This window comes from Periophthalmus magnuspinnatus, chromosome 4 (assembly GCF_009829125.3).
Source record: "Periophthalmus magnuspinnatus isolate fPerMag1 chromosome 4, fPerMag1.2.pri, whole genome shotgun sequence".
In the NCBI taxonomy this organism is placed as follows: domain Eukaryota; kingdom Metazoa; phylum Chordata; class Actinopteri; order Gobiiformes; family Gobiidae; genus Periophthalmus; species Periophthalmus magnuspinnatus.
In genome coordinates, this window is record NC_047129.1 from 18,570,266 (window position 1) to 18,595,087 (window position 24,822).

The 24,822-nt window shown below is 41.1% G+C and overlaps 1 protein-coding gene across 2 annotated transcripts in view; it reads right to left on the reverse strand.

The window, feature by feature from the left end:
- Nucleotides 1-24,822, reverse strand: part of syde2 (synapse defective 1, Rho GTPase, homolog 2 (C. elegans)) — an 82,810-nt gene that overhangs the window by 16,776 nt on the left and 41,212 nt on the right. For both annotated transcript variants that reach the window (XM_033964706.2, XM_033964705.2), the window contains exons 4-5: nucleotides 20,585-21,705; nucleotides 11,774-11,900 (exon numbers count right to left, since the gene is read on the reverse strand). In XM_033964706.2, coding sequence (XP_033820597.1) covers nucleotides 11,774-11,900; nucleotides 20,585-21,705 — 1,248 coding nt within the window. The remainder of the gene's footprint in view (nucleotides 1-11,773; nucleotides 11,901-20,584; nucleotides 21,706-24,822) is intronic.

Genomic DNA, 24,822 nt, shown 5'->3' on the forward strand with positions numbered 1-24,822 from the left:
TCCCTCCCTCCCTCCTGCACCTCTCATGCTCTCTCCCTCCTTCACCCCTCACCTTCTCCCTCTCTCCCACTCACCCTCTTTCCCTCTCACCTCTCCCTCTCACTTTCTCTCCCTTTCTCCTTCTCTTCCTCTCTCTCTCTCCCTCTCACCCTTTCTCTCTCCCTCCTTCACTCCTCACCCTCTCTCCCTCTCTCTCCCTTTCTCCTTCTTTCTCCCTCTCTCTTCTTTTCTTCCCCTCTCTCTCTCTCTCTCTCTCTCCATCTCTCCTTCTCTCCTTCTTCTCTCCCTCACTCCTTGTCTGCACAGAGCAAACTACCAAACTGCCAAATGTCCCTGTTATAGTGAACTTTCTTCTAGGATTTAGAAATAAACCATCAGCCTTTGTATATTTTTAACCCGAGTTTATCACTAACTAAGACTAATGTTTTGAAATAACTCGGGTAAAAGTGGCCTGTAAAAAGACCTCATCCTTTGAGCACATGGATCATTATGCAGAGGAAACAGAGTGTGTGTTAGCGCTTGTGTTGTGGTGTTAGACTATTACCGTGTTAGCGCTGCTGCCGTGTTAGCGCTGTGGTCGGGCTGCACTCTCTATAGTTATTTTACCAAGTTCTGATTTAAAACTATAGCACAAAAATAGTCTGTATGACAATTTTGTTTGTGACCTGGTGTCTGATATTTTAAAACAACTGCAACAAAGTACGGGGCTGTGGGCGGGGATATGGGGTAGGTGGCACTCAAACCTCAAATGCAAAACAATATAGAAGTACTCAAACGTTCATGGTTCACTTAAAAGTCATAGTCACAACATCTTAAGTTTCTCTCGTTTGCTGTTGTGCACCGGCATGTTCTCATATCTTCATCACCCGCCAGATTTGTTAAAACTGATTTCTTAAGAATCTTTATGAACATCTTGTGGCTTTCCGATGCCATTCCCTGCTCCTGCTTTCCCCACGGTGATAATAATAATCAGCATGTTTCATCGTCAGGAAAAGGTATGCCTGGAAGCGGCTCAAACCATATGTTTTATCTTTATCTGAGCAGAGGAATGGCAGACTTGTTGCGAGTGCGTGCCAATGTGACTCTGTTATGCTTAACTCCAAACATCTGACGCTCTGTACATTTTTTTATGCCTTATCAAATCCCACCCCGCGCAGAACAACCCCATTCATTTATATCACTGGGCCTGAGCGAGATACAAAGAGGACAAAAGGAAGGGAATTTGGCGTAAACAAAGTTAGAACGCAAAACCATTACCCGCGTGGGATTAGCAACATTAACTGTGGAAGCAAAACATAATACTTCAAATATATTAACATGTACCAACAAGTTCTACAGGTTGGCTATAGTGGCCAAAAATAAATTTCATATCCTTTTCCTATGCTCACAGTGTCAGTTTTTATCTTCGTATTAAAGCTAATAAATGTTTTTAAGTAAATACAAAACACAAGGCAGATTTAAAGAGTCCATATTACACGATTTTATGATCACTGCTCTAATTGTGTTTCCTCATCACAAACAGACCTGGAGTTGTGTTTTGTTTCATTCACACATGTTTAACACACCAAAGAGTTCTTCTCTCAAACAGAAAACACTCTGTTCCACCTTGTGATGTCATCAAGTGGTAATACAGGAAGTGCTCCACTGTGTTTTTAAACTCCACACACCTTAACTAGAATCATTTAGATGTAGCTGTTAACTTGAAAACTACCACTTCATGACATCATAAGGTGGAACAGAGCATTTTGAGCTTTGGAGATGTAGACAGACTAATAATAAAAAGTTACTCAAACATGTGTGAATAAAAGTTTAGTTCCGGTTTAGTCCTACTCTAGTGCTGGCTTAGTCCTGGTTCAGACCCGGTTTTGTCCTGGTTTAGTCCTGGTTTAGTCCTCAGAGTGTGAGATGCTGCTTTAAAGTCTATTTTACGTGCAGGAGTTGGAGGGGGGGGGGGGTAGTTCAGGTGAATCATTAGCCTGTACGAGTCACTGAGCCTGTGCGAGTCACTGATTGGGTTTGGTTGTGTGGCTCATGCTGCACACAGGCCTGGGGAGAGTCACTCACACAGATCCACACAAGGTCAGACTGAACAGGTGCAGAGCGGCAGGTGCGCCCCAGACAAGATGACAAACTGTGCACGGAAGTTTAGTAATGTTGGCCCGCGTCACTGGTAACGGATATAATCACACAGACTGTGTACAAGTCTGCTTTACTTTCAAGTCTGTCCAAGTTTTTATAAAGAGGGTATTTTACTTCTGTGGGGTATTAACTGCATTTAAATCATTAATGTTTATTGTTTCGAAAATGCTAAATTTGCACAAAACAACATATTGAAATGTTTTATAAGCTTCACTTTCATTTTTGATGCTCCGAGTCAAAAGCCCCTTCCCCTTCACAGCGCTATCACATTACAATCAGCGGTAATGAAACTACTGCACATCACACCAGGTTTGTGAAGTCATAGTCTACAGTTTTGTGTCATGTTTTTGTATATTTATGGAGAATTGTCATGTGGGAGCATGGGTGATGTAGGCTTGTGTGCGGAGCCTTGCACAGATTCTTACAGACAAACGTAAAGAGGGTTCGAAGGCCCAGGAGAGATCACTAGATTACTCAAAGGGACATGGATGGCATCTAAAACCTCTTCAGGCAAGTTTTTGATGAGAGAACAGCATTATAACAGGGTAGAGAGCTCCAAAAATAAAGCGATTTGGCCTAATTCCTCCTCTTTAAGCATCTCTTTTATATTGTAAATAGTCTGTGCCTTGTAATAATGTGTGATATTTTATTTGTATGTTTGTTTCACATTATATTCACTCTTCTGATCTTTGTGTTCTCCTTGTGCTGCTGTCTCTTGACTAAGTTGTTGTTGCAAATGAGAATTGGTTCTTAATCAGCCTACAAACGTTAAATAAATAAAAAATAAAAATAATGTAGGCCTAATAATGAGTATTGTAACATTTGGTTAACAACTAAAACATAAAATCAAACCGTTAGACCCAAAACGCCTTGAAAATACCTGATCTGGAGCTAAGCAGGGTCATTGTGTCATTGGGCAAGACACTTCACCTCGCCTCTAGTATGAATGAGTGAGTGTTTTTATCTGAGCAAATTTAGGATGACAAGTGAAACTGACCCCATGACTACAACCTGCCGTGTTTATAATATGTATCATGTATGTTGATTAAAATGCACTGTCTGGACCAAATAAAATAATAATAATAATAGATTTGGCAAAAGATCATTGGGCAATAACGGGGAACTAAATGGACTTAAGTCTAAACCAGGAAAAGTTGGTTTAAACAAGACCAACTTCGACTGAGAACACAATCATTTTTGAAGTCCTACAGTAAAAACATCCCTCGTTGTAAAGATACTGTAGTACACTTTCCAGCTGTAATGATACCAAAGCATTGTATTGGTCATGTGACAATACCCAATTACACTTACAAACTGGTTGGATGTAAACATTTTCCCTTCTTCACTTGACAGTTTCAAATGTGCCACCAAACACTACAAGGCACACAATGCACCGGGCCAGCGCACTCCCCTCTGACCTCCTGTTCAAACAAAGCTGAGGGTCAGTCCTCTTGTGCGAGCTCCGAGAACAAACAGGGGTCTGTTCAAGCCTCCTGCCCCTCCCTGTCCCATCGCACCCGCCCACCCCTCCCCTCCACAACCGGGCCCACCCCAACCCCTCCCTTCCCCTCGCTCAGCACCAGAGCCTTATGTTCCCAACTGGTCGGCTCCACGCCCTGACAGATTTTGCGGATGTCAAAGCTAAACACGTCATGAATTAATTATGGTGGAATAGGTAGAGTAAAAATAGCTAAATTTACTCACTTTTCTTCAGGCACGTGTGTAGGCCTAATCAGTTTTTATGTTACATTTGAGTTTACAACAAAATATTTAAAAATAACCTAATGCCAGAGTGAGGATAAGCAGAACCGTGCATGTGTTTCCGACTTATCTAAGACCAAAGCATGACATAAGGGGCAAAAAGTGGGGGAAAAGTCCTCAAAATGTTGCTTATTGTAACAGGAAGCTGAATATTTTTGCCTACTAATTCCAATGGTGCTCTATGTACTTGATAGTTGCAACAGAGCATCTTTTTGTCGCATAATCTCACATTATTTCATCCATATTTTTGTTCACATTCAAATTAGCCAGAAGTAGCATGTTCCTTATTAACTCCCAGCCATTTAAAAAAAAAGCCCACGGAGTCAGAACTTTACCCGATACTTTTAAACACGTACAATTCTTCTGACATTGAATATTTCCGAATCAACAATTTATGAGCTGCTAAGCCAATGAATCCTACCGTCCCACAAACCCAACCGCTCACCTCGCTCCCTGACCTGACCTCAAGCACGTTCACAAATACATCAACAAACACCTCTGAGCCCAGACGCCCACGGCAGGGCATCTGAAGCACTGGTCTCGCTGTGTGTCTCTGGCCCGGGCAGGGTTCAGCTAATCCCCCATGCGTGAGCCAAATACCATCTGTGTTTGTTCGGCAACAAAGGGGGCACTTGTTAATGACTTTCCATGTCTTCACTGGAGGAGCTGTGGCGAGGGGGGCGGAGACGGGTGAGCCAGCGATGGAAAAGTCAAACCAGGCAAGAGCAACGGCATGAAGGAATAAATCAGGATCAGTAAACAGTGAGCAGGAAGTGTTGGAAAACTATGGTTGGATTGGTGGTTAAATAAATAAAGGATAATGTAGGTCTAATAAAATGGGTAATGTAATGTTTGATAGTAGTGTACAGTTTTGTGTCATGTTTTTGTGTATTTATGGAGAATTGTCATGTGGGGGCATGGGTGATGTAGACTTGTGGGCGGAGCTTTGGACAAATCTTACAGATAAACATAAGGAAGGTTTGAAAAGGCCCCAGGAGAGATCACTAAATTAGTCAAGCATGTTTTTGATAAGGGACAATGTTATAACATGGTAGAAAGCAAAAAAAAAAAAAAAAAAAAAAGCGATTTGCCCTAATACCTCCCCTTTAAGCGTATCTTTTATATTGTAAATATTCTTGTAATGTGTGATGTGACGTATGTTTTTATTTTTTTATTTGTATGTTTATTTCGCATTATATTCACTGTTTTGCTCCTTGTGCTCTCCTTTTGTTGCTGTCTCTTGGCTAAGTCATTGTCATTGTAAATGAGAATTGGTTCTCAGTCGGCCTACCTGGATACATAAAAGTGAAATAAAAATAATGTAGGCCAAATAAAATGGGTAATGTAATGTTTGTTTAACAACTAAAACATACAAAATAAACCTGTTGGACCCAAAACGCCTTGAAAATACCCGATCTGGTCCTATGTCTGAAGCTAAGCCAGGTTGGGCGGGTTAGTCATGGATGGGGAGTCAGACCAGTGTGTAATGTCATTGTGTCATGACACTTCACCTTGCCTCCAGAGTACAAGTGCAAAGGCGTGTGTCTAAGTGGGGGAAAAGATGAAAACTGCCACCTGTAGCTACAATCTGGCATGTTTAAAGCATGTAGCGTGTTTATTAGCATAATCATGTCCTATAATGGGGAGCTAAAAGTTTAAAAAAGAAAAAAGTTGGTCTAAACAAGATTTTGCCATGTACGCAAACTTCTATTGACAACACAATCATTTTTGCAAGTCTGAACAATGTAAAAAGTCCCTAGTTCCTGAGGTTGCTGATGTCAAAACTGTACATTTGAGGTCTACTTTGGAGCTCAAATAAAACCAAAGTAAATTTGTGTTAATTTGATTGTATTGGTCATGTGACAAAGAACAATACCCAGTTACAATTACAAATTATCTGGAGACCAACTGGTGGTTTTAATGTGACCAAAAAGTGCCCATATTTTCAAAGGCGCTTAAAAATGTGAAAAACAGAACAAATTCATTGGAACATTTTAGCAGTGGCCCAAATGTTTTCCCACAAATGCACTTTCTGAACACATTCCGAGCATCCTAATCCTGATGCACGACTTTCAGAGGCCAGAGTGGAATTACTATTACTAGAATGCTAAGAGCGCACTTCCTGGACTTTCTCGGACAATAAAATCCTTTGTAGTTAGATGCTGGCAGCACACGCTGGTCTCATTTTGAATCTAAAGCGGTTTTCACAATATATCTGCAATGGGGCAAAACAAATTGTGCTCAACTACACTGCGTACAGCCACTTTAAAATAAACGAGCCAGTGTTTCCCATTTGTTATGATGATGGTGGCACAAATCTCATTCAGTTTGTGGAGTATAAATGTCACTTTCTGCCTCTATAAAGGACCCTTATTACTCTGCTTTCTGATCTGTTCTAATGTTGTTTCCTCATCACAAGCAGACATGGAGTTGTGTTTTGTTTCATTCACACATGTTTAACACACAAACCCTGTAGATTTAGGCTGAGTTCTTCCCTCAAACTGAAAACACTATGTTCCACCTTGTGATGTCATGCGGTAATACAGAAAGTGCTCCAACTGTTCCTTAGTTTTGAGTGGGCTCTGGTTCTACAATTTGGACTTTATCTGCAAATTAATGTGTGTTAATTATGGACACATCTGCAGAATTCCCATCCTGGTTTGGTCCTGGTTTAGTTCTGGTTTAGCCCTGGTTTGGTCCTAGTTTAGTCCTGGTTTAGTCCTGGTTTAGTCCTAGTTTAGTCCTGGTTTAGTCCTAGTTAGTCCTGGTTTAGTCCTGTTTTGGTCCTAGTTTGGTCTTCATTTGGTCCTGGTTTAGTCCTGGTTTAGCCCTGGTTTAGTCCCACTTTAGTTCTGATTTAGTCCCGGTTTAGTCCTGGTTTAATCCCGGTTTAGTCCCTGGGAGTGGATCTCTTTTTCACTGTGGTTCTGTGTTTTCCTCGTTTTGTTTTTCCTTTCCAAGAAGGACGGTCTAAGCACAGGGGGCGCTCTGGGACAGTTCCCCATTGGCTTGTTTTCTATGAATGTTGTTAAATCCTTCAGTTATTGACCAGTGTCTTTGGATTTTGTAACTCTCTGGTGGTTAAATAAATTCTCTCGTTCAGCCCAAAGAGGCGACTGCTGCTGTGACTTTGACCTTTAAAAAAATAAATAGAACAGAATTGTGTGTTCTCAATTTGTTAACTTGCCCATGTTTCTGTTCAGTAAAAAGTCAGATATCATCAAAAACATCATGTTCTCTAAACCAGCTCCAGATAACGATGTTTGTTTTGATTCTTCACAGTGGGCGGCTCGCATTGTGGAACTTTCCTTCCTTTCTGTCAGTTGTGACTTGAAGCAAAAGGGACGTGCGATTTGAAACAATGAGGAGCGACACATCGAGCATGTTTTGCAAGCTTTAGATTGAACTTTGACCTTGCCATAATCCCTTTCACTACATCCGCTTTTAAATTAGGCGTGTCAGTCCCCCTTTCACTTATTAGGTCTGAAAGGAGAGGTCCCTGGTGTTTTCAGCTTACAGTGGGAAACGCATTCAAACTCTAACTTACATTATATTTTCCGTTTAAGTTGCGCTGAATGGTTCCGTCATTACCAGGTCAAACTTTTCCCATAAATGAGAACTATTTTCCAACTATTTCACAGCTAAATCCCATCTGGACGCATTTTGTTCAAACCGGCAAAGCAATGACATTTCTGTGGAGACAGGAAAAGTCACAAACTGCACCTTTAAACCAAAACTATTCTGTAAACTGGACTTTTCAGAGCTTTTAACCATGTTCTAGTCGTTTCCTGCTCATTTATCTTCTTGAAGTTGTATTTGGAGTGATTCATGTTGAGTCATCTTGAATCGCTTATTTTCAAGACGTAATTTTGCAGATCAACCCCCGTTTTCACCTCCACCGGTACACGCCAAACTGTGACGTATTTACTTCATTCTCCAGTTGGATTCAGCAGCATCACGTAGAAAATTTGGTACAGATAAAAAAAGATTGCTGTTCGCTAGCATGATCTGCATAGGGGGCGGCGACAGCTACACGGCTCTTTATTGTGATGATGTCAGCGGCGACGTCAGCTCTCATTGGGCATCAGTCAGGAAGTCGTTTTTTATTAAGTCGTTTTAGATGAATATTGTGTTGTAAAATGTGCAATTTATAACATGAGGATCCACGAGTGTCAGAGATTCTAAATATAGAGACACAAGCACAATAGGACTGATTTAAGACGTGTAAATGTGTAGATTTGCATGTTAAGGTTCTGCTTCTGCTAATGGATCAGCTAACACAGGCTAAAGCTGATACGACTCCTTTTGCCAAACTGCAAATCTCTTTCCGATCTTTCTAAGTTTTATAGTAAGTATGCAATTCCCCAAAAGTTTTCCAATGAATAACTAAACACAGTATCGATTCCATATTTCACACAAGCCACTGAAGCAGATCTTATGAAAAACAACAAACTGAATTTGAAGTCGCAGTAAAGTCTTGTGTCATTTCTGGGTCAAACCTTTCCCCATAAGCAAGTCATTTTCCCACTATTTCATAGCTGAATCCCATATGGACACATTTTGCTCAAACCGTAAAAATCTCTCCTCTTCCTCCCTTCCCCCTTTCCTCTGGCAGAGCAAATTCAGGCTGCAAAGCAAAACCCAACAATCCGCATTGGTACTGGGCCTTTTTTCGCAGCCGTTCAACTGTTAAGTGTGTTCTTTGCCGATCAAAGCTGGCATGGTCGGACTAGGTCTACGTAGGGCCTCTTCCCAAAACCAACAGGAGCTTCGTACAATGCCGAGGGGTTTCTGCTGTCTTCCTCTTTTCGGTGGGAGAGCGGAGAGAAAAAAAAATCATGACCAAGTAGTTTTTTAGACAACACAAGCCCCGCCTCGTCTATTTATCGCTTGGTTGGTCTGATTACTCAATGCAGTAGTGACACAGCCGTTTGTATAGTGCACAAGGTTAGCTGTAACTCACCGCTTCCATTTTAATTCACCGTTCAGGGAGGCTGGAAGTTAGCAGCACGGGACAAGCATTTGAATGAGCCGTCAGCGCTTACGTCAGCGCTTTTCCAAAAAATATCGTTCAATCTTCAAATCGCATTCAGGAAATTGGATTCAATATAATCCCCTTTGGAAACGTGAAATTCAAAGATCCTAAATCGATTCTTGTGAGGTTTAAGCCATGTTCTAATGCTGTTACCTCCTCAAAAACAGACCTGGAGTTGTGTTTGTTTCATTCACACGTTTCAGTAACACTTTATTATTAGTCAGTCTACATCTCCAAAGCTCAAAATGCTCCGTTCCACCTTGTGATGTCATGAAGTGGTAGTTTTCAAGTTCACAGCTACTTTTTTTTTTACCTCTAATTCAGTAGAGATTAGCAATTCCAGTCATCCAAATGATTCTAGTGAAAGTGCACGGGAGCGACAGTAGCTCAGTTGGCAGTTGGAGTGTTTTGTCCCCTAATGCAAAGGTTGGCACCTCCCAACAAATAAATGTTGTCGTTGTGTTCTTGGGGAAGACACTTAACCCACATCACCCCCAGTGTCTGTATGAATGTGTGTGTGAATGGGTGAGTGCCTTGAAACGCTATATAAAACTGTGACCGTTAACCATTTGCCAAAACTCACAGTGGAGCACTTCCTGTGTCACCACATGACATCACAAGGTGGAACAGAGTGTTTTCAGTTCGAGAGAAGAACTCAGCCTAAATATGCAGGGTTTGCATGTTAAACATGTGTGAATGAAACAAAACATAACCCCAGGTCTATTTGTGACGAGGAAACAACATTAGAAAACAGTGTAATATGGGCCCTTTAAGCTAAAACATGTCTGAACTGAAACGCTTGCACTGAAAGAATGGCGTGAATGTACGGCACGAGTTACTTGTGCGGGCTCCCCTCAGGCTGTGGTCTCTCATTCTGCTGATAGTAACACTGGAGGTATGTTGACTGGAGGTATGTTGACTGGAGGTATGTTTTACTGCACGGCCTTTCCACACAGGACACTCCAGTCCAGGCACGTTTCACAGAGCAGACGGCGTTACATTCACTGCCCCCGGATCAATACTTAATCTCTGTTTGCTTATAGATTCGCAGGAGAGGGTTACACACTTGAATTGCTCCAGGGAAGAATGTTTAGAAAGTTAAAGGCGCACTTTGTAACTTAATAACAGGTCGTAAATATAAAAACCCATCACTGTGAGCGACTATGATGACTGGCTCAATATACCACATGTTTGTTGAACTTTCAACACAAGATCTCATGATACGTCTAAAAACTGAACAATAGACAAGAGGAGAGAGGGAAGAAGAGGAAGGGAGGAGGAGAGAGGGAGTGAGAGAGGAGAGACGAGAAAGGGAGGAGAGGAAAAGAGGGGAGGAGGAGAGACAGAATGAGACAGAGAGTGGGAGAGGGAGGAGAGAGAAAGGGGAGCAGGAGAGAGAAATAGGGGAGGAAAAAGAAAGAGGTGAGGATGCGAGAGAGGGGAAGAGGGAGTGAGAGGGGAGAGGAGGAGAGAGGAAAAGGAGAGGAGAAGACAGAGAGAGGAGTATTAGGGAGAGGTGGAAGAAAAGAGGTGGAGAAGATCTTTTAATCCAAGATCTCATGAAAAGGTCCTTTTTTGGTTATTTTGCTTCCCAAAAATGGAACACATTTTAAGGACATGTAAAAGTGGACAGTTTGGTGCTGTTGCTAATACAGACGTGTAAAGTGTGTAGAAATAGAAAGTGAGATGGAGCCGATGGAGCCGGAAGCATGTCCATGATCACTTCCTATTTGAAACGCGGCAGCTAGCAGGTTAGCTATGCCCATTTATATAAACAGTCTGTTGTTTCTGCCTTGAAATCGATTGGGATGATCATGAACTCGGCCAGTGACTTGTGACATAACTAGACTTTCTTAATAAACAGCACAAATCAGATGAAATGAAACTACATAGTGTTCTGTAGAAAAGTTAATCCTGCGCTTACGCCTTATGTAATATAAAGGTCCATACCAGGCAGCACCAGTATCATAAGACCAGAGCTGCCTGGTGCCGTATACAGTACCCTCTGCTCATAAAGGCTGATTATGAAATGTTTTGGTAAGAACTTCTGACCCCAATGAACTTACGCAATTCTACAGCAATGTCTGAACCATTCTCTTCAGTCTGATGTCAAAGAAAACAAATATCTAGATGCTAACTGATAGCAACTGAAGTATTTAAAACTAGTACAGCCATGTCATATTAATGAAACTACTTCAAGTGTGTGTTCAAAATACATTATGTCTAAAAATCATGGTAAGTCCTCATGGTGAAATATATGAAATGAAAGTGAAGGTGTGGCCTTATGATGACACTACTGTGATGTTATATATGGAATATAAATAGTTTAGTTTATAATGCTAAAAGCTAAAAGGTCTATGTTATAATGCTGTTTCCTCATCACAAAAAACAGATTTAAAAAAATCCATGTATTATTGTAATATTTATAATAATAATAATAATAATAATAATAATAATAATAATAATAAATAACAATAATAAATAACAATAATATGAACATAAATAGCAATAATAATAATAATAATAATAATTCCTTACACTTGTGCACAGCAACTCAACAAAGCCTCTTAACACTTGTAGCCACAGCTGCCCTGGGGTGACAGAAGCATGGCTGCCAATCTGCACCTCCAATAATTCACGCACACACCACAGTCATTCTAGTCAATGTGGGTGAAGTGTCTTGCATATGGCCACAACAACAGAACTTGATCCGAGCGTGAATCAAAATTCTCTGACCTTCCGGTTGGGGGGCCTCTGCTCTAACCACTGAGCCACTGTCGCCTCAGTATAGTAAAGAACTTTAAGATAAGTTACTCGTGTGTATACCGTCCTGCTTACCTGTGATAACATTGATGTCAGGATATGTGTTTTCGCACAGCTCCACTCCAGGGCTGTCCCTCTCGAAGGCTTCTCGGAGTTCTTTCTTCACAGCTGCAGAGCCACACAGACGGTAAAGACCCACCACCTGCAGATCACACACACACGTCAGGGACACGCCGAGACACAACTAGGTCAAATAAACACCAGGACACGAGGAGTTAAACAGTTGACAGAGCAGCAGACATTTTTACGGCTCTATTGATCAAGTTCAACTCCGGTATTCAAACAATGGGCTGGAACCACGGCAAAGTGCTTTCAAAGAACACACAGAGCTTTAAAACATGTCTGTAAAATGAGTGAGTATAACGAGGTTCAATCCCGAGAGAGAAGTCAAAATCAGAATACTCTTTAAAGAACGGCCTGCAAAAATATCGATATAATGCAGTAATCAGTATCACAAGAAAATAAATATATTACAACAACATAAAGTTAGAAAATTTGAAGAAAAGTAATATTTTTAATGCACAAAATGGCAGATGTTATTCATGATTTTTCTCACTTGGGTTGATCTTGGTTTATCTGTTCAACTTTTATTTTGGCACAGTTTGACACTAAACAAAGGCAAAAAGTAGGCTATAGTCAAATATCGTTAGTTGCAATTCAGAATTAGTTACTGCATCATCGTGCAGCCCCGTTAGAGAATATATTTAACTGGGAATTAATAAAAAACAGCCTGTTTAAAGGTCTTATACTACACAAAACTGACTCTTACGAGCTTTAAGTCATGTTATAATGCTGTTTCCTTATCAAAAACAGACCTGGAATTGTGTTTTGTTTCATTCACACATGTTTGAGTAACACTTTATTATTAGTCTGTCTACATCTCCAAAGCTCAAAATGCTCTGTTCCACCTTGTGATGTCATGAAGTGGTAGTTTTCAAGTTAACAGATCCTTTTACATTTAGTTCAGTAGAGATTGGCCTTTAGGTCCAGGTCTGAAATCATCCAAATGATTCTAGTGAAGTGTGGAATTTAAAAACACAGTGGGGCACTTCCTGTATCACCAGATGATGACATCACAAGGTGGAAAAGAGTCTGAGTGAGGTTCAAGTATGAAGAAAACAGTGACCTTTTAAAACCACTGAGAATATTAGTTACAGTTGTGTTTGATGGTTTGTTTTGGTTTTCAATAAAACACACAGTAGATTTATGTAACAAGAGAAATTTACAATGTGGTCTCAGACGTGGCCTTGTAACTTTTCCGGCATATAGTCTGCTACTTGCTTGCTTCCACAGAGATGTTATTGAATCGCCTAAAATGTTCCACTGTATGGCATTAAACTTGACAATCTCCATGAAGACGAGGATGTGATGCCTACAGGCCAAGTTACAGCTCAGATCTGTGGACATGCATCTTTTCAAGGTACGTTTTAGCAACAAATACACCACGAAGTTACTGAACAAATGCAGGATGGATAGATTTAATGTCATACTGTGGAACATTCGAGGCAAAACTGTTTTTTTTTTTTTTTTTTGGTAAAGGTTCGTCCTAGCTTTGTGTTTTAACTGTAAAGTATCAATTATTTTTGTTAATTATTTTGTCAGTGTATGTTTACCATGTTTTAGCCACTTCCTTCAGCCTTCCATCCGTAGACTGTATATAAAAATGGACATAGCTAACCTGCTAGCCGCTGTATTCCAAACAGGAAGTGACCATGGACGCACTTCCTGCTCCAACGACTCTGGCTTCAATTCACTTTACATTAAAAAACTGTCACGCCCCTCTCTCTCTCTCTGTAACTGCTGCTGTCAGTCTAATCATTTTGGTCTTAAAATGTTCGTATTAACCTGCTCTACATGATGCTGGGGTTTTTATTTCGTGATTGTGTCCATAAATCAATAGAATCATAAATCACAGACAAATCAGGCGCTTTCTCTCGCTGGCGTTAGCAACAGGTTTGATTGGCAGCATTGCTAAGCTGGAGGGTGATGTCACACTCACGTAGTTCACTTCTTTATACTGTCTATGCTTCCAACACGTTCTGAGAATTCCTGATTAGCTATATTTGTAAAGTATATCAAAAATGCACCAGCCTGCTTATCTACAACCACTGCTAGCAAACACTCTCTCAATTAGAAACAAACGCCAACCTATTTATTTGACTCATGAATGCTCCCCTTCAAACTGACCAAGGTAAAACAGTGTATCTGTGTTGTGCCCGAGTACACTCAGCACTCAGATAAAAGTGTCACATTCACAAGACTGAAAGGATAAACAGAGCGCTACTTAAGCCTTAAATAGACAGCCCTGAGTTTAAAATGGAAACTGTGAGCGTTCTGTTCGTCCAACCAGGCCCCAGTGTGTGTCCTACAGCAAACATTTCATACCAAAGTCTACCAAAGAAAAGATCTGGCTTCCCGAGTAACACCAGATCTAAACCGGTTTAAAGGGCCCACATTATGCCATTTTATGATCTATGTTCTAATGTTGTTTCCTCATCACAAACAGACCTGCAGTTGTGTTTTGTTTCATTCACACATGTTTAACACACAAACAAACCTGCATATTTAGGCTGAGTTCTTCTCGCAAACTGAAAATACTCTGTTCCACCTTGTGATGTCATCATGTGGTAATACAGGAAGTGTTTTAAACTTCATATAACCTCGTTAAGAGTCATTTGGATGATTTCAGCTTTGGAGTTGCCAATCTCTACGAAACAAAAGGTAAAACGTAGCTGTTAACTTGAAAACTACCACTTCACAAAGGGGAATGGAGCATTTTGAGGTTTGGAGATGTAAACAGAATAATAATAAAGTGCTACTCAAACATGTGTGAATGAAACAAAACACAACTCCAGGTCTGTTTTTGAGGAGGTAACAGCGTTAGAACATGGATTAAAGCTCACAATAGTCAGTTTTGCGTAATATAGGACCTTTACATTTGTCTAAACCAAGCCTTAAATAGGACTACATCAAGAAATTACCTCAAGAAAAGCAAAAATGTCGAAAAAAAAAAGTTCCTAAAGCTACTGAAGAGGGACATCTGATAGTTGAAACTCAGCACCCGCTCTCCCTCTCGCCTCGTTACATTGGAATTAGTCTTGGCTTTGGAGTAGCAGACATACCATAATTTCTCCTACATGTGTCTGTCTGGTATGTGGCGTTGCAGTCCAAGTGGTGTGGTTGCCCCGGTAACGCGTTAAGTCAGTGGGCTGTGAAGCGGGGTCCACATGCACGCACACCAGAGCTGCTCCAAAACATGTGCTACTCCATAACTCTGTTTACGATCGCTGTAGACTGTTACTGATAAACTTTTAAATTCTCGAAGTTGGGCTAAAGGTGCACCGTAACTTCTGAGCCACTTTTGCTTTGCCTGGAATATTCCACAGTATGGCATTAAACGTATCTATATCAATGGGGACATGCAGAAGACGCCCAATTAAAAGTCAGATCTGTAGAGAGGAAGTAAGAACACATTCAAGGTATTTTAGGGTAAACCCATACTGTGAAACGTTCTAGGCAAAGCTATCACATCTCCATGGAGACTTACACCAGAAAAAGTTACATAATGGAACTTTAAACTGAAAAAAATATGTATATGTGGTAATTTAAATCAGATCTATTCTGCAAAATGGAGTTTTCACAGCTTTTAGCCATGTTATAGCCGTTTGTTCTCATTGAGCCTCTGAAGTTGTATTTGGAGTGATTCTTTGAGTTATCTTTAATCGGTTATGTTCAAGACGCCATTTTTCCGATCAGCTACTGTTTTCAACGCCACAGTACATGCCCGCTGTGACGTACACGCCCGCTGTGACGTACACGCCCGCTGTGACGTACACGCCCGCTGTGACGTACACGCCCGCTGTGATGTACGCACTTTGCTCTCCAGTTTTATTTTCTTAATCGGTGATACTCATAGGATTCGATTTCAATATTTCTTTTCGATATGTTTTGCATCCCTAATGAATCCCATAATGCAACAGTGCTGTAATCACCTCCCCAAAGAGGCACAAAGTTGAACAGTGTTTCCTGAAGCTCACACGACAGGGAGAAAGGCCAGCAGATTAGCCTGGGATTTAGCTTTGTGCAATAGTAAACACAAGTCACTTTGCACAATGAACAACAAGTCCATTCACAAAAAGGAGGACTCCCAAAGCAGGCGGGGACCAGCTTATGGACCCAGCCGAGCCAATGTGTGGAGAGAGCTGTACGGACTTTAGTTAATCAGCCGATGGAGTCTTAATCAACCAAAATTTGTATTCATCAACTATTTATTTTAAAACAATTTATATGGGACAACAGCAGATGGGAGAAGTTAGTGAGTGATTTAGCTAGCTCAGAGTTGACACATTTTCTTGTTCTTATAGCGGTTTATATGTTGTTGTCATAGACTGTATATATAAATGGATGTAGCTAACCTGCTAGCCGCCATGTTCCAAATAGGAAGTGATCATGGGCGTGCTTCCGGCTCCAGGGCTAGAATAAACATTAGCTTAAATGCATTAATAAAAAGGGGATATGTTACTTCTATGGGGTATTACCTGGTAGCACATAACACATTTACATCACCATGTTAGATTTGATTCTTTTGAAAATGCTAAATTCATATGTTTCGCTTTCGTTTCCTTCACAGCGCTATCACATTACAATCAGCGCTAATGAAACTACTGCACATGACACCAGGTTTGTGAAGTTGTAGTATACAGTTTTGTATCCTGTTTTTGTATATTTATGGAGAATTGTCATGTGGGAGCATGGATGATGTAGGCTTGTGGGCGCCTTGAACAAATCTTACAGCTAAACATGAGGAGGATTCGAATAGGACCCAGGAGAGATTGCTAAATTAATCAAACATCCATGGATGGCATCTATAACTTCTTCAGGCCTGGTTTTAATGAGGGAACAACCTTGTAACATGGGAGAAAGCTCCAAAAAAGTTAAACCTTGCTCTGTCATCTCCGTAAAACTGATTTATTTGGCAGAGTGTTTATGTGTGTGTTCGTATTAACCCGCTCTACGTGATCCTGGTGTTTTTATTTCACTATTGTGTCTGTAAATCAAGGTATGAACATTAATAACAGACAAATCAGGCGCCTTCTTTCCTTGAGGTCGCTCCCACTAGCGTTAGCAACAGGTTTGATTGACAAGGATGTGAAGGTTCTATTCCTCGGTTACTGGTCTGTTTTGGAGACTGGCTCTAGTGAGTTGAGATTGCGCTGTTGTTTTGCTCTTGTTTGCCTTCAGCAGCGTTTGTGCTCAGAAAATAAACAACCATAAGAAATGTGGCGTGTTTCCTTAGACCAGAACGCTACAGTATTTACATGTAAAAAGACAGATTAAACTTTTGATTCACCAGTTTAATCTGCCGTTATATAAATACAGTTTCCTAGTACTTCTGCCACGCCCCCTTTTTAATTGACTAAACAATCGGCAACACACGTCTTTAGTTGATCAACAATTTCTTAAGTGAAGTGACAATAACAACCATAACAACAAAACAACAAAATGAGCTCCGATTGGGTAGGAATGTGAACTGCAGCACCATTGAAGCGATCAGGGGCTTGTGCATTTCCTGTGGGATTGGCTTAAACCAGTTTACAGACACATCAAAGAGGCCGAAATGACAAGAATGGAAAAAAATACTTGACCAGATGAGGAGTGAGGACAAACAGACAAAGCCACTTCCTGCAGTTATAACATTGGTTTGAAATAGGAAGATATAAACACATATGCTATCAGTTTTATCAGAGCTGACTTGCAGTAATTATATCTGTTTAGAAAATGCTTTTTACCCTGTTTAGATGGAACTATACACACAATGCATAGGATTTGAGAGGTTGGTTTCTGGTTTGCCTGTTTAATATAACAATCAAGCATGTTTTGTCGCTAAGCTTTGACACAGGAAAGACAATTAGTGCTTCTAGTTTGAGCATTAACATTGTAGTTTGTCCATACATTTCACCATCTAGACACAACTGATAATGAAACCAATAGGACTCAATCCAACTCAGTTATGTGTATGTGACTTATGGCTTTTTAAAATATTTCCAAAAGCTTTAGAATCCATTTATTCCTATGTGTTTATTTTTCCTGTTTGGGTTAAGCACTGGGAGGTACAGCTTAACATTTAAAACATTTTGTGGTTATTTTTTGGTTTCGTTATTCAAAACAGCAGGTTATACCATTTGGCCGAGACATAGCAAAATACTACAATAAGTCTGCTTTTAAATACCACATTTTCATTCACGTAGGTTAAATTTTAGACAGTAGTAGGTAGGAGTAAGCGGGGCTAGAATAAACGTTAGCTTAAATGCATAGCTTAAAAAGAGTGTATGTTACTTCTATGGGGTCTTACCTGCAAGCACATAACACGTTTAGATGAACATGTTGCCGTTTATTGTTTTGAAAATGCTAAATTAACATGTTTTATAAGTTTCCCTTCACAAAAGCTCCTCCCCCTTCACAGCGCTACCACATCACAATCAGCGTTAATGACACTACTGCACATCGTGTCAGGTTTGTGAAGTTGTAGTGTATCGTTTTGTGTCATGTTTTTATATATTTAGGGAGAATTATCATGTGGGAGCATGGGTGATGTAGGCTTGTGGGCGGAGCATTAAACAGAATCTCACAGCTAACCGTAAGAAGGATTCAGATAGGGCCCGGGAGAGACCGCTAGATTACGCAAACATGCATGAATGACATCTAAAACCTCTTCAGGCATATTTATGATGAGGGAACAATGTTATAACATGGGAGACAGCTCCAAAAAAAGTACATTTTGCATAATACTGCCTCTTTAAACCTTACTCTGTCATCTGTGTAAAACTGATTTATTCGGCAGTCAGAGTGTGTTTATGTGTCTGTATGTAGGTTAGTGGGATGCATCATTTTAAAGCCTTAGACATAATGCTCAGCTTCTTAACAAAACACCCACTCACACAGGTGGCATTCAAAAGCCTGAAGAAGCCCTCAGGACAGACGCCCATCAGAGACCAAAATCATTATCACTGCAACCTACACTGCTGCACGCGCTTTAATGACACGACCTACGGCTGCTTGCTGTCTTTAGGATTTGGTGTCGTCCCTCTCCTAAGCCTTGCCATGTGCAGGGAGCTGATTCCACACGTTTGTTATGAAAGAAGATAACCAAACGAAGCAAAGATGGAGTGTGCATGCCAGAATAGAAGTGGTGTCTACAAGAGGAACAAGTAGAAACAGACACATGAGTCACAGAGTAAAAAAAGAAATGGAGGGATACATATTGATTGTGAAGTGAAGGCTGAGAGAGAGACAGGTAAACAGCTTCAAACTAAATCCCACATCTGAAAAGGCATGTTCATGATCAATGGATTGAACTGCACTGCTGAGACAATTGATTTTGTACTAAAGAAGCAGGTACATTGAAAGGAGGGGGTACATTTAAAGGAGCAGGTACATTTAAAGGAGCGGGTACATTTAAAGGAGGGGGTACATTTAAAGGAGTGGGTACATTTAAAGGAGGGGGTACATTTAAAGGAGCAGTTACATTTAAAGGAGCAGGTACATTTAAAGGAGCGGGTACATTTAAAGGAGCGGGTACATTTAAAGGAGGGGGTACATTTAAAGGAGCAGGTACATTTAAAGGAGCGGGTGCATTTAAAGGAGGGAGTACATTTAAAGGAGCAGGTACATTTAAAGGAGCAGGTACATTTAAAGGAGCAGGTACATTCAAAGCCAAATCAAAGTGTTAAAACTGTGTGTCAAGCCACGTTGTTGTAAAATACAGCTGTATTTGTACAAACATGTTCTAGCACCACCTATGTTTTTGTTTAACTGAGCCATGCTAATTTTAAGTTCAAAAGATGTCTAGACACAATTAACTCTCCAAACTGTCATCACTGTGTAATTCTCATCGTGGATCACAACAAAATCCGAGCTCCTTAACGAAGCCAGATGCCCCAGAGTGAGCTGTGGAGAGGCTAATATTTGCCCGTTGGCTCTAGGCCCCTGGCATGTCCCCCCAGAGTGATCAGTCAGGACTGTAGCCAGACACTTTTACTACCACTGTCTCAGCTCCAATTAGGCCGCGGCTGCTCCTCTGTCTCTGTCTGGTTTCAAAGAACACAAGAAATGTGGACGTCTGGACAACACTGGACAGCACTGGAGTGATCACATGACCAGAGAGAACTACAGAGCCAGAGCAGTCTATTAACTCAGAGTCTTTCTCCTCTGGATAAAGAGCCACTCGCCCCGGGACAGTCGACCCACAGAGTGAAGTGAAGTCCATCTCCTCCTTTTTCCGCTGCTCATCCAATGTCACTGACTCCAGGGCAGAGCCTCATCCACAGACACACAAAGAACCTCTCAGTGAGGGATTACACTGCACTTCACTGTGTGTCATCGTGTCACTGTCCTCGGGATTAAAATACCTGAGATAGAGATGTCCTCATTTGTACTACACATAAGTGAACATAGCTGTTATCTACAGTGATTAGTGTCACAAATATTACTATATTATCTTATCTTATTAGTACACGATAGATGGAACAATATATTTTTATGGCTCAATATTTTTCATTATATTATTTTTATTGTGCGTACTGTTTCTCAGCACAAGTGGGAAAATGTTTGTTATTTCTTTGTAGTAAGACTGTGTGTAAGACTGGGTTTGTAAAGGCTGAAATAAGTGACTTTGACGACTCATTACAGACGCTAACTACTATTTTTTTTCCTTTCGGCTCATGTTTTTGGCTGCTTTGGGTTTACTCTGTCAGTGGCAAAGCAAGTACTTGACAAACACTCCATTCATGACTAAAATTCAACTTTTCCAGATGCACATGAACTCACCTGACAGCCTCTCTTCTCAATCTCATTGATGCACTTGCTGATGAGCAGCGGCACCATAAGTCCCATATTCTCCCTCTCCACGACGCGCCAGGCCTCCACCCCAAACACCACCGGCTCCCTATCGCCATCCGGGCCGTCCAGCGAATTCTGCCACTGCTCCATCAAACTCAGCTTCACGTAGATCAACCCCCGAGGCTCAAGTTTGACCGCCAACTGGTGCGTTCGAGTGACCCTGAAAAGCGTAGGAAGAACCACCGTACCATGGCAGCAGACTTTGTTCCGTTTCGGCATGGGTTCCCAACTGAACACGACCAGTTTTAAGTGTTGGGCGTTTTCCAGTTCAATATTAAAGGTGTGATCCATGTCGAGAAAGGTGGTGCGACATGTGAGGAGGGCAGTTCGTGCTTTGTTTACTGAGTCTACTTGAATTGCGCAATAAACATCTCGAGAGTCTATTCTTGGCGGTTTCAAATCCTCAGCTCCGTAAAAATGCAAGTTCATGAGTCCCGAGATGTACTGGCTGCACTTGGGTTGCTCCGTGAAGCTATAGTGACGGAAAGCATCGATATCTAACTCCATATTGTTTAACCTTCCATCCATTTCCTTGCTTTTTGGCTTGTTTTCCGAAGAACCGTGCTTACCAGATTTGGCTACCAGCTCTGGTGAGTCCCCATCACTTAAATACCCTCCTTTACTGGCTGATTTGGAACTACCTCTACTTTTCTTCTTGCTAAAACTACCTTGAGTCGAAACACTGCTGTCCAGATGGTAGCGCGAGATGACGTTCCGACTGGCCTGCCCACCCCCGGGAGCAGATAACCGCGGTGGACCAGATGTTTGGGAGACCGCCTCAGTCCCGTTGTTTTTAGGCGAGCTGGATCTTGGTTCCGATTGGTTGGCTCCATTGCTGTTGTTGTTACTGCTGCTACTACTCGGGCCCTTTACGCTAAGTTTGCGGCTAAGTTCTGGAAGCTTCTTCATCTTCATGGAGATCTTCCTGACTGTGCGAGGAGACTTGATCTTGTCCGGGAATGACCAGTTGATGGCGCTGCTCTTCTTGGAGGGGTTGGGGCTGGAAGGTGGGGAGAAGCCGATGGAGATGCTGGGGACTTCAAGGCCATCTGGAACAACAAGAAAAATGCATCAACATAAATGACTAAACACTGACTTGAAAAAAGCCATGGAGATGTTATTGTTTTGCCTAGAATGTTCCAGTGTTTGGCATTAAACTGATCTGCTCGCTAATAAATACGTTAAAGAAGCGGGCTTGCCTTTCCACAGATCTAATCTCAAACAAATGATGGTACATTCCAATTGTCTCTATGACGTTTAATGCCATACTGTGGAACATGCACTCATCTCCATGACACGAGTCTAGTTTTGTTGCTTAAATTATAGCAGTTATTGTTGTTGTCTTCGTGAATAAGTACATTTTGTGTTCAGTATTTTCCCTTTTAGTGAAGTACTCATTTTGATGAGTTAAGTAAAATTTTTAAAAGTAGCAAAAAGTACATATAGCCCAAAGCAGGATTAAAAATGACCTCATCCCTGCACTTCATGCCAAGTGTAGATTCTGAGGATAAATGACTTAATAATCTGTTTATCTGCCCAGCGCAGACAGACAGGGAGGAGAAAACCTAAACATTGGACCAGCCAAGTCTGCCAGAGCCACGGTTTACACTAGAAAGGGCACTACACCTCCAAAGCAGCCTATCAAGTCATTAGATGTACAAGAACATAGTAATCCACCAAGATACATTCAACCAGACTTCATATAAACACCGCTGCGGTACAACACACGGAGCGTATATGTAAACCTAGACAATGGCTGAATCCGAGCGTCCACCCTAGTCCCTCGCCCATCATTCACTTCACAGCCCAGCACTCTTTAGCAGACTTTAGCAGCTAAGATAAGTGGCTAATGCTAGCAGCTTTACACCCTATTGGATTATTTAAGAGTGTTTTATTCATAATCAGGACCAACACTGTGATAAACCAGTGCTTCTATCTGCTTCATTCAGTCATGTTGTGTCCAATTAAAGACCTGTCGCCGCACTGTTGTTTTTCCAACTCTCTCAATGCATTGTGGTCTATATTGACCAGTCTAGTGACCACAGATGCCCATTACTTTTCAAGATAAATTGTGGGAAATTTTGAGTGCACGGCTTTTTCACCAACTGGACATTCGGACATCACTAAATAGCAATAGAAATAGCAGCGCCCCCTGTTGGGAATAGTGCGGACATTCAGACACATCCACTGTTTTACCTAATGAAGTCCAAACAAAAAGAGGGAATGGCTTAAGGCTAATCGCACTTGAAGAGTTTCCAGGCAGTGTAAAAGTGAGCTGCATTTGAGCTAACACCAGGGAAATAGAACTGGAATGTCATTAGCACAGGCTCCAGGAAAAACAGTAGTTTCTAAGCAGGAGAATGTCTGAGTAGAGACACAAACTGCTACGGGGCTGAGCTAGAGTTACAGAGCCATTATCCGAGCCCTTTGGAGGAGACCAGGTGGGAATTTGTAACCTCAAATCATGTCTACACGCTGGAATTTTTAATTATTCCTGCCTGGAACTATAATTTTCTTGTCTAAAATATCGTGTTATTTATTATTTAAATGATTATAGGCAAACTTCTGGACATGCTATTCTAAGGCTGTGTCCGAATGTTTAGGCCCTAACCCCTATTCACTACACAGCCCCAGACTCTTTAGCACAAAGGCTAAACTTTTTTCTCGCCAACTGGACATTTGGACACCACTAAAAATGGCGTGACTCCTAAATAGCGCCCCCTGTAGGGAACAGTGTGGACATTCAGAGACAGCCTAAGATTTTTTGTAATAAACTATTTGCTGACATAATTCATCCACTACTGTTGCTAATCTAAACTGTCAGCGATTGTGTGGAAACAATAGTCTGCCGTCATCCCAATTTTGAAATGTATTTTTAGCGAGATTAAAGTTCAAGATTCATTACTTAATCTGTCCTGCTTTAGCCCGGGCATGACTAATTGTAATTAGACGTTATGTAATCAGATGAAAGAGAGTTTGGGCAGCGCACGTTTGTTACGACTGAATGACCCCTGCTATTTCAAACACTATTTTTAAAGCTGCACTATGTAACTTTTCTTGTCGGGGTCCATCATTTATCATCATGTTACTGCTTACTTTGGAAGTTCCACAATGAGGCTTTAAGCTTGTCTATTTTGCATTTATTCTACAACACGTGTTTTGTCACTAAAATAGCTTGGCAAAACATGCATTCTTCAGGGGTGCCTTTCCGCAGATCTGCTACGTAGATAGATAAGTCTAATGCCATATTGTGGAACATTCGAGGTAATGCGATGACAACAAGTGGCTCCATCAGAAACATTACACAGTGAACCTTAATATTAGGTAATTAGCAGTATAGACTGTATAAAGAAGTGGACTAAGCTTGTCAAGGCTAGAGCAGTTATAGCGGCAAATTTGAAGCCGAGTTCCATACTTGTAATTCCAACCTTGAGTATCATAGCAACCAAAAAGCCAATCTGTCAATCAGACCTGTTGCCATAGACTATATACTGATACCACTCTGTATTTTCTAGAATGAGGAGCTGTTGACTTCTGCGGCTAATGCTAACGCCCAGAGCAGGTTTAATGCAGATTGTAGAGGTTCTGCAGACACTTAATGACAGAAAAGACATCTGAGTTAGCTCTTTGACACTTTCATTTAGCCTTTGGAGTGGACCCTGAGCTTAGTAAAATTACTACAGAGAGAGAGCAGCTCGACAACAGCACTAACACGACAATGGCGCTAACACAACAGCAGCGCTAACACGGCAACAGCGCTAACACAGCAACAGCACTAACACAGCAACAGCGCTAACACAGCAACAGCGCTAGCACGTCAATAGCATTAACACAGCAGCAGCGCTAACACAGCAGCAGTGATAACACGGCAGCAGCGAGTTATATAACAGAGTTATATTTTGCTCTTGTACTCTGTGGTATCAAACTGGTATCGGTATCGGCAAGTATACTAAGACCAAGTATCATATCAGTTCAGATTTTAAAACATTCAAATATTATTATATTATTATCGAAACACTATTAACAATACTGCTGTACATTTTACTGTCATAATCTGGATTTATCTTTTATGTAAATAATGTTAGTATAATATGTTTACTGGTATTTTGGTGCTTTTATTTTGGTAGTCAGGTGGGAACTGTTGTTGTTTTGTTTGGTTCCGCTGG